The sequence below is a fragment of the Schistocerca nitens genome, chromosome 3 (assembly GCF_023898315.1).
Source record: "Schistocerca nitens isolate TAMUIC-IGC-003100 chromosome 3, iqSchNite1.1, whole genome shotgun sequence".
NCBI classification, from domain to species: Eukaryota; Metazoa; Arthropoda; class Insecta; order Orthoptera; family Acrididae; genus Schistocerca; species Schistocerca nitens.
In genome coordinates, this window is record NC_064616.1 from 829829809 (window position 1) to 829845063 (window position 15255).

Consider the following 15255-nt stretch of genomic DNA (forward strand, 5'->3'; position numbering starts at 1 on the left):
CAAAAATATTCTATTCTATTCTATCAGCATACTGGTACAATAGTTTGCTGTTGAACATTTACGAGCAGTAAAAAACCTAAGTACACAGTTCTTGCACAATAACACGAGACATATTGAACAGACACTGTCATTGTTTTAACATGCAGCCTATTTTTCTTACACTTATTTCACAGTTAAGTTGATGCTGTTGTTGACCTAACCAGCACGAGTTTCTCGTCTGAAAATCGGCGATGGACTGACTGTTTCGGGACCAAAAAATGGGCCTTTATATATCATCATAATAGTAGGCACTGAAACTACACATTGTTCGCTGTTTAAGATGCAGAAATTACAATTAAAACGTAACTCATTAAATTAAGTGAATATATAAAAAAATTGCGTCTTTTTAACAGTTTCTTCTACTACAAGGGTTAAGCTGTAGTATTTGTTGCAATGATGAAATTAACAGATGTAGTTATACAAACAATACTTTTGACAAAACTGGTAATTACTTTGGAATTAATTAATGAGTGGCTTTGCTAACATGCTTTCAAATAGAACCAAATAAATACTTAAAGAGTGCCAGTTTTCGTCTCCCAAATGTTTATAATTAGAACGGAATTTATATTTGTTTATAAGTCAACAATAGATGTAAGTTATGAAACAATTACTGATTTCACCCTATAATGAAAAATATTAACAAGGAATAGTCAAATAAATTAGAAAATCAATTACATACATAAACTAAGGACAAAATTAGATCTGGTGTTATATTCTTTAAAACTGAGGGCCATCCTTTCTCTTTTATGAAAATGCAGATTATACTCATGTATGTTAATAGTAATTAGCCAAAAATGAAAAAACTGAATTTTAAGGAGGCAGACGGCAAAACAAAAGGGGAAGTAAAAATATCCCAGCTTGCTTGGTCACATGTGAAGCCTTTCATAAACATAGGTTTCATATCTGCATACTGTAACATATTAGGGAAGCATCCCTGTTCAAAAAAATATATTGGGTGTTAGAGATAGAAATGGTGCTTCTAAGTCATATACCAACAGTTTTACTGGCTGGTGATGCCTGGGTTACTAGTTTTATCCCTACTTCCTGCAGATATTGATCATTTAATAATTGTTAATTCTGAGTTATTGGTGGAATATTGGAACTGAAGTGCCTGAGAAGAGAGTGCGCCTATTTCTACATAGTAGAATGTTTTAGGAAATTTGAATATTCTATAAACAAGTCTCCAAAATCAATTGTTTATTTGCTTTTTCACAGGAATCGTGACACACTGTATTTAATCTTGTGCAAAATTTTCACATAATGGTATTCACCATACCCATTCATCTAATCAAGAAATGCTTTTCATGTGTTTGAAATTTTGTGTAATTTGTAATTAAACACCTTACATAAACTACCTTCATTTGATATTATTTCCCTCTTGTATTTCTTTTTTGTGTTGTAGATTGTGGAAAATGCTATCAAAATTTACAAAGGCACCAATCCTGAAGTTGATTCTTATTCAGTGTTTTGGGATAATAAAAAACTAGCAGATACAACATTGTTCTCTGAATTGAAACAGAGAAACGCGACTGACATTTACATATGTGGTCTGGCCTATGACGTTTGTGTAGGTAAGAAACATTATTTTTTATTTGATTTGATTTTTATTGTTTCCAGAAATCCTGTTGTGTGTTGTTGCACAAGGATCTGGAACAAGTCACAGCTACATTTCATGTAAATATTATAATTAACTTGTAATAAGATAAAGCAGTGCATGTGGGACAAGTCATAATTACAGTAAAATAAACTCATAAAGAAAAACAACAGGTACATCTGTAGAATTAAATAAATCAGCTAAAAATGGCTCACATGAAAAAAATTTAGTTATTTTAGATTCATAATAAGAAAAATAATAGTAATGTCTGTAGAATGAACTAATCAGCTATAAACTTACAGTGCACAAGAAAATATTCAGCGTGGTTATTTTAGACTGGCATTTGTGAATTATTCTACTGTAAGGAAACAATTCTTCAGAAGTAACATTTTTACTTTTACTCTGAATCCTTTTCCATTCGATTTTAAGCTTTTGGGTAGCTTTGAAGAACAACTCCAATGTGCCTTACACTGCTGAGACCTGTAAATAATCATTGACTAATTATAGATAGGTAACTGGAGTGACAGGTTCAGTGATTGTAGATGTCTTTATTCTTTTTAAAAATGTGTAAATGTTCATGAATAAAACACACTGTTTTGTGAATATAAATATAAGGTCCTGACAGGATATTGAGCTCCAGAAGTAGATGTTGAGTGGTGGAGGAGAGAGGAATTTGTCTCATTATCTTAATTATTCTCTTCCACATAATATCTTTCTGTTGGAGATGCCCGAAAATGAAATGCAATATGTGACTGCTGAGTATACAAGTTCAGAGTATGCATATTTTAGTGTTGGAATGTCACAGACATTACTCAGGACATTAAATGCTTAGCACGAAACTGTTCAGTCTATTTACTAATCTCTTTTTAAATGTATGGCCCACCATAGAGTGTCATCCAGCCACACTCTGAGTAATTTAGTGGTTACCTTCTGGTTCATCGATACTTTTTGAAATCTGTTGTCATCTTTCCTTGATGAAACATCTGATGTGCAAAAATTTATATATGCCGTTAGTGTGGTAACCTTATACAGTGAATGCACATAATTAAACGGCACGCACCTGCATGGGTCGCCTAAAGAGACCATATCACTCAGTGCAGCAAGCACTACACTGTGTGCAAACAAGCAGTATATAATCTGGAGCTACGGGCCCTCAGCCACTCGAATGTTTTTGTGATTAAGAAACAGTTCGCTCTTAAACTATGATTTATGTACCCATGATTTTGTGTGCTTGTTGCTATTGTAATGTCCTTCAGTGTGTCTGTAATTTCCGCTGTGTGGAGACGAATTAAAAGTTGTTAGGTGGGGATTCTAATATTGTGTTGTGCAACATTATAATAGTTAGTTTGTGTTTAACCAATTTATCAGCGAGGAATTTGTGTCAGAAATAGTGTTATGGAGGTCATTAGCACAGTGATTTGAATACAGTATGTATATTGGTGTCATCAGCAAACATTACTGGTAGACCTTTTTGAATGATAAATGTAATAAACAGAAGTGGATCAAGTGTTGAACGTTGAGTACTTTGTCTGACAACTTGCTCCTTTGACTGTCTGCTTACAACATTTTTTTTATTAGATGATTACAACTTTTTTGTTCTCTGCCCGCAGTTTATCCATAAGTATTTCATGGTTGATAAGATGAAAGGACTTTGTGAGATCAAGGAATATTCCTGTTGTATGCTTTCTGTCACTGGGTACACTATAACCTTCATTTAGAAATGAATATAGGACCCCAATTATTAATCTCCTTTTTCTAAGCCAAACTGATGAGGGCTCAATAAACAGTTGCCTTCCAGGAACTTAATTAAGCAGTCACATACTTCTTGGATATGAATGATAGGATCAAAATGAGTCTGTAGTTATTAACATCATTCCTTTGTATAGACTATAATATCTTTTCGATTTTTGCTTGAAGATACACACCTGTTACTGTCCATCTTAACACAGCTAAAATAATTCAAGCACAAACTGGGAGGATATCAGTGAGGATTCCAAAAAGGTTGGTAAACAAATATTGAATCTGAAAATCTTAATAAGATATTACATGCTGAGAGAAAGACAATATGTATTTATTTTGTAGGTTTTAAAAAGACATATGATTCCACTGACATGATTCAGTACTTGACATAGTAGCACTGGAACACTGCTAGAGATTATAAAAATAATTTTGACTAACCCTTTGAAATCAAAACAGAAGTTACACTAAAAGATGAACTTGACTCACTCTTCTTTAACTACATATTGGACAAAAAAAAGGAGGAATAGTGCAAGGAATTAAAGCTATGGAACCTAGTTAAACCTGTAAGGAAGAGGAGGAGGCTTAACCTTTCCAGATGATGTACCATAATTCAGCAAATTTTGAAACCGAATGATGGATATACAGTAGAACCTAGATTATCCAGCCCTCGCTTAACTAACTCCTCAGATTATCTGACCGTGTTTCTGACCATCCTTCTACACTCCGTGCTGAACAGCACACCATTGTTATCAATGAATTTTACTCCTTTTTATGTTTGTTACTGTATGCATGTTAATTTTAAAGTTACAATGTAGTTTTGTACAGTTTATTAACTTGTGATTAAAATGTGTCAGGGATTCTGAAAGACAACCAGAAAAGGAAATGTTTTGTGTACACAATCAAACATAAACTAAGTGTTCTCCAAAGACTTGTGCAAATGCGAGTTAGTTAATAAATTAGCCTCTGAAATGAGTGTTGGAGTGATAGCCATTAAAGACTAGAAAAAGAACCAAAAAGATTTTGAAGTTTTTTAGTTAAATATAGATCAGATGGTAAAAATGCTTGGAACTCTAGAAAAGCATTGAAAAAACCCAAACTTGACATCTTGTCTGACACTGTGTGTGTGTGTTTTTACCAGGAAAGATGTAAGGGGACTCCCCCCCCCTTTCCCCTCTTTTCTGGCTCTGTCATGAAAGAAAAAGCTTTTCAGCTGCACCTAAAACTAGGGAGTGTAGAAGACACTTTGTCAGAGAAAGCAGGAGGGATTGTGCATGTTTTTGAAGCAATCAAAAGTTGCAACATAAATGATTCAATTTACACAGTTACTCAAGCTTGGGAAGAGCTTAAGAAAATAAATCTTAAAAAATCACCGAAGTAGGTTTGTCCTAGCCTAAACCAGGAGCAAGAACTTCCAGAGACTAGTGAGTCAGACATGGCAGTTTTAGTCACTGATTTGCAAACTCTTCAGAATGATCTCCAATGTGCTGATGTAGATGAATGACTAGCAGGTGGTGACACTGCTGCTACCAATGAAGAACTTGAAGATGATCAATTGCATTTTAGTGTCTAGGTTTTGTTCTTCTTCCAGCTTTGACTCCCTGCAAGTATCTTCTGAGCCCACCAAGAAGTGCCTGTTTATGCTCTTCAGACAAAGGTCCTATCCATTTTTTGGATGTTGATGCCATTTTAAAACCTTAGTAGTTGTTCACCAATCTTCTAAATTTTTTCCTGTCAGGAATCAGAAATTTCTCTCTCTGAGATACCAATCTGCCTAAGATCTTTTTCACATTCTTCGAACCATCTCGGCCTTGTTTTCTTAGATTGGGTGAAACTCCATATTCTTTTTGTTAGTCGGTCAAATGATGAATAAAAGGAAGATGACAAAAATATCAGCCATTCTGCAGCAAAGGGTGTGTTTGAGAGTGCCCTCAAATATTTGGAACAACAGCCAATAGCTACAGCTGTGGACAAAGAAGTGGTGTGATTCGGCCGCAAAGTCAAGATTTAAGGAACTGAAACAAAAATACATTTTACACTTTTTAAACAGATTGATAGTGCTAGAATTTTCTGATTTCCCTTTTCTTCATTAGAAATGTAATTTTTTACTTAATTTTGATTTATCACATTGTTATGAGCTATGTAAATGACTTGCTTCATTTTCCTCTGATCATCCGACCTTTTTAGTGTTCTGACCAACCCTTGTCCCAAAAGTGACAGTTAACTGAGGTTCTACTGTACTGAATAAGATAGCAGAACTAAATGCCGATTTCTCATGCACAAACAGCAGTTGACCGGTGTTGCCTGGTGAAACGTTGTTGCGATCCCTCGTGTAAGGAGGAGAATGCATACCATCACGTTTCCGACTTTGATAAAGGTCGGATTGTAGCCTATCGCGATTGAGGTTTATCGTATTGCAGCATTGCTGCTCGCGTTGGTCAAGATCCAATGACTGTTAGCAGAATATGGAATCGGTGGGTTCAGGAGGGTAATACAGAACGTCATGATGGATCCCAACAGCCTCGTATCACTAGCAGTCAAGAAGACAGGCATCTTATCCGCATGGCTGTAACAAATCGTGCAGCCACGTCTCGATCCCTGAGTCAACAGATGGGGACGTTTGCAAGACAACAACCATCTGCATGAACAGTTAGATGATGTTTGCAGCAGCATGGACTATCAGCTCGGAGACCATGGCTGCGGTTACCCTTGACACTGCATCACAGACAGGAATGGCTGCGATGGTGTACTCAACAACGAACCTAGGTGCACGAATGGCAAAACGCCATTTTATCGGATGAATCCAGGTTCTGTTTACAGCATCATGATGGTCGCATCAATGTATTGCGACATCACGGTGAACGCACATTGGAAGCGTGTATTCGTCATCACCATACTGGCGTATCACCCGGCGTGATGGTATGGGGTGCCATTGGTTACACGTCTCGGTCACCTGTTGTTCCCATTGATGGCACTTTGAACAGTGGACGTTACATTACAGATGTGTGATGAGCCGTGGCTCTACCTTTCATTTGATCTCTGCGAAACCCTACATTTCATCTGGATAATGCATGACCGCATGTTGCAGGTCCTGTACTGGCCTTTCTGGATACAAAAATTGTTTGACTGCTGCCCTGGCCAGCACATTCTCCAGATCTCTCACCAATTGAAAACGTCTGGTCAATGGTGGCCGAGCAACTGGCTCTTCACAGTATGCCAGTCACTACTCTTGATGAACTGTGATATCGTGTTGAAGCTGCATGGGCAGCTGTACCTCTACACGCCATCCAAGCTCTGTTTGACTCAATGCCCAGGCGTATCAAGACCTTTATTATGGCCAGAGGTGGTTTTTCTGGGTACTGATTTCTCAGGATCTATGCACCCAAATTGTGTGAAAATGTAATTACATCTCAGTTCTAGTATATTATATTTGTCCAATGAATACCCGTTTATCATCTGCATTCCTTCTTGGTGTAGCAATTTTAATGGCCAGTAGTGTAGTATGATAAACATAGTGTTAGACATCTGAATTGATGAGAAACGTCAGGCTTGAATGAAAAGAAAGGTAAATTAGGCTTTGTGATTTGATAAAAAATGGAAATTTTGTAACTCACATCAATTTTTGTACTGCATCAGTTACAACTTATTCCCATGATGCTGCTGCAAACTTGCAGGGGTGACGTAGATGCACAAAAATAGTAAAATAATATTAGGACCCTTCATGAACTTCAGAAACTCATTTCATTATCCCTAGCTTTTGCCCACAATGGTCTGCCAAGAATTTTTGCCTCTCTAGCACTAACAGTAGTGCCCTAGAACATGTCTAGTAATGAGACTAAGATTTCTGAAATGAACAAGCATGGATAAATAGAAGAACTAACTAGACACTGCAGAATTGCATCACTAAGTCATCGTTTATGGAATTTGGAGGAATGCCCAGCTGAGTTGGATGTATCCAGAAAATTGAGTAGCTAAGCATGAAGGCAATGTGTTCCATATTGGTAAAACTTTCGAGTTGACTCTCCACCAATCATTCATTTCAATTTTGCTACTTTCACTAAGACACGAGGTGGATGATAGTACAGGCTATGCATGTGACTTGTCTTCACACAGCCTCAAAATTAAATTAGGTGTTGGTGTCAAAAAGAAGAGAATCTATCCAGCTAAGGCTTCTGTAGAAGTTAAAATTACTTCCTTAAAAGATTGTATCAAAAACTATATATAATTGCCACTTATGATGTGTTAACTGTCAAATTGAATGTAGCATTTTAGAATCAGTTTCTCTTGTCCCAGATTCTTGAGCAGACTTGGTAAATTACAAAGTTGTTAGAGAGAATCTAACCTACAATGCACTCGCAGAAAGTAAGTTATTATTGAAGAATACATCAATAGTGAAGTGAATAATAAGAGTCTTTTATTATTTAGGCTGTGTAGAACGTACTGTGAAGTTCAGCCTACTCCATCATGGTTGTAGGACTTTTCCATCATATACTACACAACACAGACAATATTCACCTGAAAAAATCCTTAATGCATAATTAGTACATTCAGTAATGCAGAAACTCAATTCCACCTAAGTGGTTTTACTCGAAACATGTTGAAGACCCTTATTGTGCAATACAGAACCAAAGATGAATTCAAATGTAACTCATAAAAATGAAGATATAGCAGATTTTGTCACTTTCTATTTCATAGGTCGGAATATAGTTGAGAGTATAAACTGGAGTATGCGTGTTAAGTATTGAGAAATTCAGTTGTGGAACTGTGCTGTTGTACTGCAAATATTGTCCAGTGATGCTGACGTGAACCTGGAGAATATAGGATTCCATAGTTACAGTGAATCAACAACAAGGCTGCGAATCACCTATAAGGTATGTAATTGCTTATGAGAAAGCCAAGTAACATACTGTACATATTAAAAATTCAGAAAAGAATAATTAAGAATATATGTATTACACACCCAAGAACATTTTGTCACTCATTACTTAGCAACATATAACTCTTAATATTGCCCAGAGAGGGAGTGGGGAGTATCCTCACTGTCTTAGTAGCATTTAATACATTACATGTGGTCACCTGGTTATGTTAAATGGCCAGCACCTCAGGAAATTTGAACGTTACTGAATGGCTATGGGTTTCGCATATTCGGAGTTACCAAACTGGAGGCTGATCAATGCTCTCAGCTCTGTAAGTGAGTTCCAATTATTTGAGTTAGTGTAACATTGACATGTTATTGTCTCAAGGAATCAGGAGATCAGGAGCTTGTGGCAGCGTGGTTCCTTTCGTCCTCTACGTGCACCTACCTGTGAACTCCTTAATTTTGAATCAAAGCTGGGAATACTGGCAAAACTTCGGTATATTCTGAACCTTGATCATGTAAAAGTTCACGCCAAGCCCATGCTAATCTTAACACAGTCAAACTCAAACCATTTCATTCATGTTAGCAAGTTTATGGTAACATTTTTCCTGAAATAGGAACAGCTACTAAGCACGGATTGTTCTTAAATGAAAATGCTCGCCATACTATTAAGTTTATCGGTGTCTAATGTAATGCGCTCAAGTTTGTTGTCACCTATCTGCTCAATATGACACACAGAATTACTGCCTTTTCTCATACGTAAAATTACTTTAAAAATCCATACTTTCTAGAAAACACACCGGAATAAATATGTCTCCACTTTAAGACACTTTGCACAACTAAAACCAGCAAATTATAACTTCCTTCGGAGCTCATACTACACATGACGGTACCATTGAAAGGCTGGGCTCTTGACTACTTAGACTACTGTAAGCATTCTGTATCTCCAAGAAAAGAGACGTGTGAAGAATACCCCATTCTGATTAGTCAGTTTTCTTTAAGACCAATAGAGAAACATTATTCTCCTGTGTTAGTCTGCGCTTTTCATGACTAACCAATCAACAAATAACACTCTTTCGAACTGCACTTTTTCCTGAAATAAAATCTAACATTCTGATATTTTCTTTATACTGTATGTTATTAACTATTTTCATTTGCACTCGAATTAGCTTTCCTTTTACCATAAACTTACTTAACATATTATGATACAAAATTCCCCATTGTCTGCATTCACACTGTCTTAAAACTTCCTCGTATTAGTTCGTACAGCATTAATCAGTAGAACAATGATCTACATATTTACTTTAGACCACATTCATGCATCATTCACACTACTAAAAGCATATACAAAACTGTACAAACATAAATAAACAAAAAAGCTTTCAAGAAATAAACAGAACAATTCAAACAAATGTTCTCTTGACCTGTTTCTTGAAAGTCTTCTGTGCTCTAGCAGATGAAAATTAGAACTACATACTCAACTTAACCTGCTTCAGACCATCTGTCACTGCACGCATGAGTCATTCTCCCAATACACAGGTTCTAGATAGGAGTGATATAAGGTGGAACGCCTCAAGCTTGGTATAACTTCTTGGATTATGAGACGACATTACAGTCAGTTTCTGACTCAGTACTCTTCATTTTAGAAACTTACGGGGACCACACCCTGCCTATCTAACCCATGTTAATTTAGGCTAGTATTTGACCCATTTCTGAAAAAAAGCTATTTGATGCAGGACCTTACTATTTTTACTGTATGTTACATGATGCTAATAGAGTCAACTGTACTAAAATCTACTTTATCCATTTTATAGGTTTTAAGAAATACTTTTTTAAATTTATTAACAAAAAATATTAAGTTTTTTTTTTTTTTTTTGCAGAAAATATTTTTTGTGAAGTTTCTAATGGGGGAATATCAATGAATGTAGTACTAGAAGCGTCTTTTTATGTTATGCAGAGTCTCTGAAAATTTCATTTATTTATCTATGATAGTTTCTGATATAATGGGGCATATGTACTGAAAATTTTAGTTTGCGGGAAATTGACTTTAAAGAAAGAACTTTTGAAATTTGTTACTTACAGTTTATTAAAACTGTCCTGCTGCATATGATGGCCCTTCTATGGCCTCTGGCAGGTCTTCCAGCTTCTTTTTCACCTTACTGGATGTTTGTCTTGCTTTCTTGACCTGTCGGCATCAGCTATCCTCATTTTATTGCAATGTTGCAGCCCAGTGATCATATTTTCACCAGGATTAATTCCCAGCTTTTTCAGTACCCAACACTATCCAATATTACCACAATTGAATGTAATAACAGCATCATGAACTCCTAGTTTCATTGTATGCATGCCTACAAATACAGTTGTAGGAAGGTGGTTCCAAATTATGCTGTTGAAACATTCATATGGGCTCTGTGTCTGCCCATGCAGTCATTTCCTTAGAAGGTCAGGATGAGCCAAATCTCTGAAAATAGGTTTAATTGCTGTAATAATAGCAGCAGGAAGAGAATATTGGTGAGAATAAGATTCTCCAGTTGCCTGAGCCCTATTGTATTTGCACCACAAATTTTTTCCTGATGGTCACAATCCATGACATGGCTTATCATCAGTAGAGGATTTATGGAAGAATATGGCCCAAACATCTATCTTCATTGCCTCCATATTTTCTTTATTTCTCCTAATTGCCTGCCCATAGTATACCTGCAAGTTTTCTATTTCAGTTTTAGCTAACTGACCCTGTCTGGTCAACAATTTTTCATCTTCTAATTTTTTGCCTCTCATATCAACAGTCAGTTTTCTCAGCCTTGTTCCCAAACGTTTTTGAACATGGCCTACACATTTTATTTTGCTAATAATGGCATCTCCATATGGCTTAGAGTTCACCACATTGTTGTATGCCTTGCTGTCACCATCACCCAAATATTTGGTGTACCGTACGCCTCTTGTTTCTACGTAGCAATGAAATATTTGTTGTACTCCATGAACTTCCATACCACCATTTGTTCCTCTAAAATTAGCCACATAGTTGTGTTCTTTATGTTCATTGACTTTACAATATTTGCAATATTTAGACATTATCTCCACATCTAACACTTTACTGGTGTCTACAGTCATGGCAGTCACTACTCCATTCGGAGAAGTATGTCCTCTTTTCTGCCAACTTCCATCGAGTACAACTGCAATATCCGAACATCCATCATTTTCTTCCATTGCATCCCTAGCAGCTAGTTTCATGCTTTCCTCACTGACCTCACATACAGTTTTCTCTAATATTGCAGTCAGTTTTTCAAATTTATTTTGTGGTTGACGTAAGCTCATCACTGAACAAAATGTTCTCCCTGCAGCCATGCCCTTGCCAATGGATCGTAAGGCATAAACTAATCTAGTATTCATTTCATAAGGGCCACTTGCATCTGGTTTTGAAGAACTCGTAAATGAAATCACAGCTGAGCATTTAGTGCAAATTAAATCCAAAGCAATTGCTAGGCCTTTTCTCCAACTGGCACGCTCATGAATTTTCACACTCTGTGACTCACCACACTGTCCACATTGTACAAATTTAGAAATTACATCTGATAATATTCTCAAATTTATAATAATGTTACTGCACCCCTTGTCACTTACAGTAAATTCATTGTAACTCTCTTGAAATGGTGAGAGCTTATTTGATGATGCACTTGTTGAAAAATTATAATTAGAAACATTGTTGCCAGGCGACATAACCTCTTGTACAGAAAGCTTTCTAAACTTGTTTCCTCTAAATTGTCGTTTCTTGAAAATGCCTTTATGTTTTCTCATCTTCAATAAACACAACAAAACACACATAAACAATCACTGAGAACGTAAGTATAACAACTACTCGAAGGGGGGGGGGGGGGGGGTGCAATGTAGGGGATATAAAGATCTAAAATACATGCAGAAAAGTGGTGGGCTTGGCACATAAACACACGTCCTCTTTAAATGCTCAAAAAAATTTTTTTTCAGCAAAATCCCTTTCAGAGTACTTAAAGAAAACCTTAATGTATCGAAATATGATGCAATACAAAAATCGATTTTTTTCGACCTGAAGCACGGTGTGGTTCCCTTAAGCAGTCATATAACCCTCTTTAGGACTGTAATTTGACCTGCCCAGGGCCTGAGTGGTTGAGAATACCTTATGTTCATGGAACATTTGACTTCTTAATAAAGGGAAAATGACATGTTTTAGCACATAAACATGGTTATTCCCTGCATCGATTTTACAATATGAAGTACTGTCATAGTGATTTCTGCCCAATGAATCATTTGGAAGTGGAAAGCAACCTCCAGTCCAGTGACAAATTGCTGTTTCTTTCCGTCCTAAAGTAAGTGCAGAATAAGAGAGAAGATTGCCAAAATTGATACTCTGTAAGGTAAAACAGATACTGTGCAGCCAGTTGATTGTGTGTGAACACTCATTCAGTGTTCAGAATGATCCAGTCTGCCACAGATACATCCACACCAAATCCTTCAGTCACAAAAGAAGACAACCTGTTCCTTAATGAAATGAAATGTGTTTCTCTGCAATAAGGGACAAAAAGATGGAGCTGTGAGGATTCAAGAGCAGTTCATCTGCAAAGAAAATTGCAGTATGGCTAGGAGAGAGACAGAAGTCTGATTGACCACTATAGACAAGAAGTAGGGATTATGGCATGAGTTTCTGAAGTACTTCCACCATTCATCACATGCCGTTGTTACGTGGGACTCAATGAAGAGGATTTTGTGGAGGGGGATACAGTTTGTCCGTTAGGTATTGGATGGGACAAGACATCCTTAAAGTGATACGCTCATACAACATATGGCAGAAACATAAATACCATAGGGGTAAAGGAGACCACTAATCAAATAGCAGAAGCACTGAGTCATCGAAACACAATTCCAGGATTTCAGTTTGGCAGGAGGACTGGGGTGGGGTTTTGTTTTGTGTGGGGTGATGGCTCTATCCACAACTGTGTCCACGTTAAGTACACTAACCGTCAACAGTACCTGCATTTTTACAGATGTCACCTCTTCCAGAGCCAGAAATGGCTCCCATAAAGCTTTGCTCCTGCGAACAGCATATCTGCAGTGAGTAGAATTCCCTTGCCCGGAATGCATTCTGCAGGTGCCTCACAACTCTTTTGTGAGTACGTACATGGCTACCTCAGGGTCCCAGCATTTGCTGCACCCTTCGTTTCCAGAAAGGTAGTATGCCCAAAACCAAGCATGATAGCCATCTAGTTGTGAGAGGAGAGGGAGGGGGGGGGGATCAAATACCTGGTCAGTGGTAGCCCCCTGACCATGCAGAGGTCACACTATTGGTCCTTGAACTGAAAACTCCCCATGTCATCTACGGCATTGGCCCCTTACCTAGCTTGCATTTATCATGAATCTCTCGCCCAGCACAAAGTCCCAAGCAACTGGAAAATAGCGCAGGTGACTCCAGTATATAAGAAAGGTAAAAGAACGGACCTGCAAAATTACGCACCAGTATCCCAAACTTCTGTTTGCTGCAGAATCCGTGAACACATTCTCAGTTAGAATATAATAAACTTTCGTGAGGCTAAGCAGCTTATGGCCATGAATCAGCATGGTTTTAGAAAGCATTGCTCATGCGAAACTCAGCTTGCCCTTTTCTCACATGTTATACTGAGAACTATGGATGAAGGGCAACAGGCAGATTTCATATTTCTAGATTTCTGGAAAACATTTGACACGATGCCCCATTGCAGGCTGTTAACAAAGGTATGAGCATGTGGAGTAAGTTCACAGATATGCGAGTGGTTCAAAGATTTCTTAAATAATAGAATCCAGTATGTTCTCCTTGATGGTGAGTGTTCATCAGAGACAAGAGTATCATCAGGAGTGCCCCAGGGTAGTGTGATAGGACTGGTGTTCTCTATAATCATAAATGATTTGGCAGAGAGGGTGGGCAGCAGTCTGCAGTTGCTCATTGATGATGCTGTGGTGTATGGTAAGATGTCGAAGTTGAGTGACTGTAGGAAGATACAAGACAACTTAGACAAACTTTCCAGTTTGTGTGATGAATAGCAGCTGACCGTAAATGTAGAAAAATGTAAGTTAATGCAGATGAGTAGGAAGAACAAACCTGTAATGTTCAGATACAGTATTAGTGTACAGCTTGACACAGTCAGGTCGTTTAAATATCTGTGTGCAACATTGCAAAGCGATATGAGGTGGAACAAGTTTGTGAAAACTGTGGTAGGGGAGGCAAATGGTCAACTTTGGTTTATTGGGAGAATTTTAGCAAAGAGTGGTTGACCTGTAAAGGAGACGGCATATAGGATGCTGGTGCGACGTATTCTTGAGTACTGCTCGAGTGTTTATGATCTGTACCAGGTCGGATTGAAGGAAGACGTCGAAGCAATTCAGAGAATGGCTGCTAGATTTGTTACCAATAGGTTCAAACAAAACTGAAGTGTTACAGAGATGCTTTGGGAACTGAAATTGGAATCCTTGGCGAAAAGGTAGTGTTCTCTTCTAGAAACACTATTCAGAAAATTTAGAGAAGCTGCATTTGAAGCTGACTGCTGAATGATTGTGCTCCTGCCAACATACATCGCGCATAAGAACCACGAAGATAAGATACGAGAAATTAATGCGTCTATGGAGGTGAACAGACAGTCATTTTTCCCTCGCTCTATTTGCAAGTGGAACAGTAAGGGAAATGACAAGTAGTGGCACACGGTACCCTGCGCCATGCACATTATGGTGGCTTGCGGAGTATCTATGTAGATGTAGATTCATGCCAAGTAGTATGTGCTTGTCGTGACTGGGTCATGGGGACACAGAGCAACAGATTGCTGGCCATGTAGCCGTTGCTGAGGCTGGGTGGTACCCATGGGGAGAGCCCCCACTCAAAGTGGTTGGCACCCTGGAGGATGACTTGCATGTGAAGCAGATGAAGCATTCTCCTGCTGGTGCTCATGTGGCCCCATCAATCTCTTCAGAAGGAAAGAACTCGTTCAATGCAGAGAGATATGACCCCAAAACGTTTCCTTCCCTGACTACG

At 37.8% G+C, this 15255-nt stretch overlaps 1 protein-coding gene across 7 annotated transcripts in view; it reads left to right on the forward strand.

Moving 5' to 3' along the window:
* Positions 1-15255, forward strand: part of LOC126248848 (uncharacterized) — a 292144-nt gene that overhangs the window by 201196 nt on the left and 75693 nt on the right. For 5 of the 7 annotated variants that reach the window (XM_049950271.1, XM_049950272.1, XM_049950273.1 and 2 more), the window contains one exon: positions 1442-1610. In XM_049950271.1, coding sequence (XP_049806228.1) covers positions 1442-1610 — 169 coding nt within the window. Of the gene's footprint in view, positions 1-1441; positions 1611-8065; positions 8242-15255 lie in introns of all 7 variants that reach the window. The other 2 variants (XR_007545548.1, XR_007545549.1) reach the window with 1 other exon arrangement.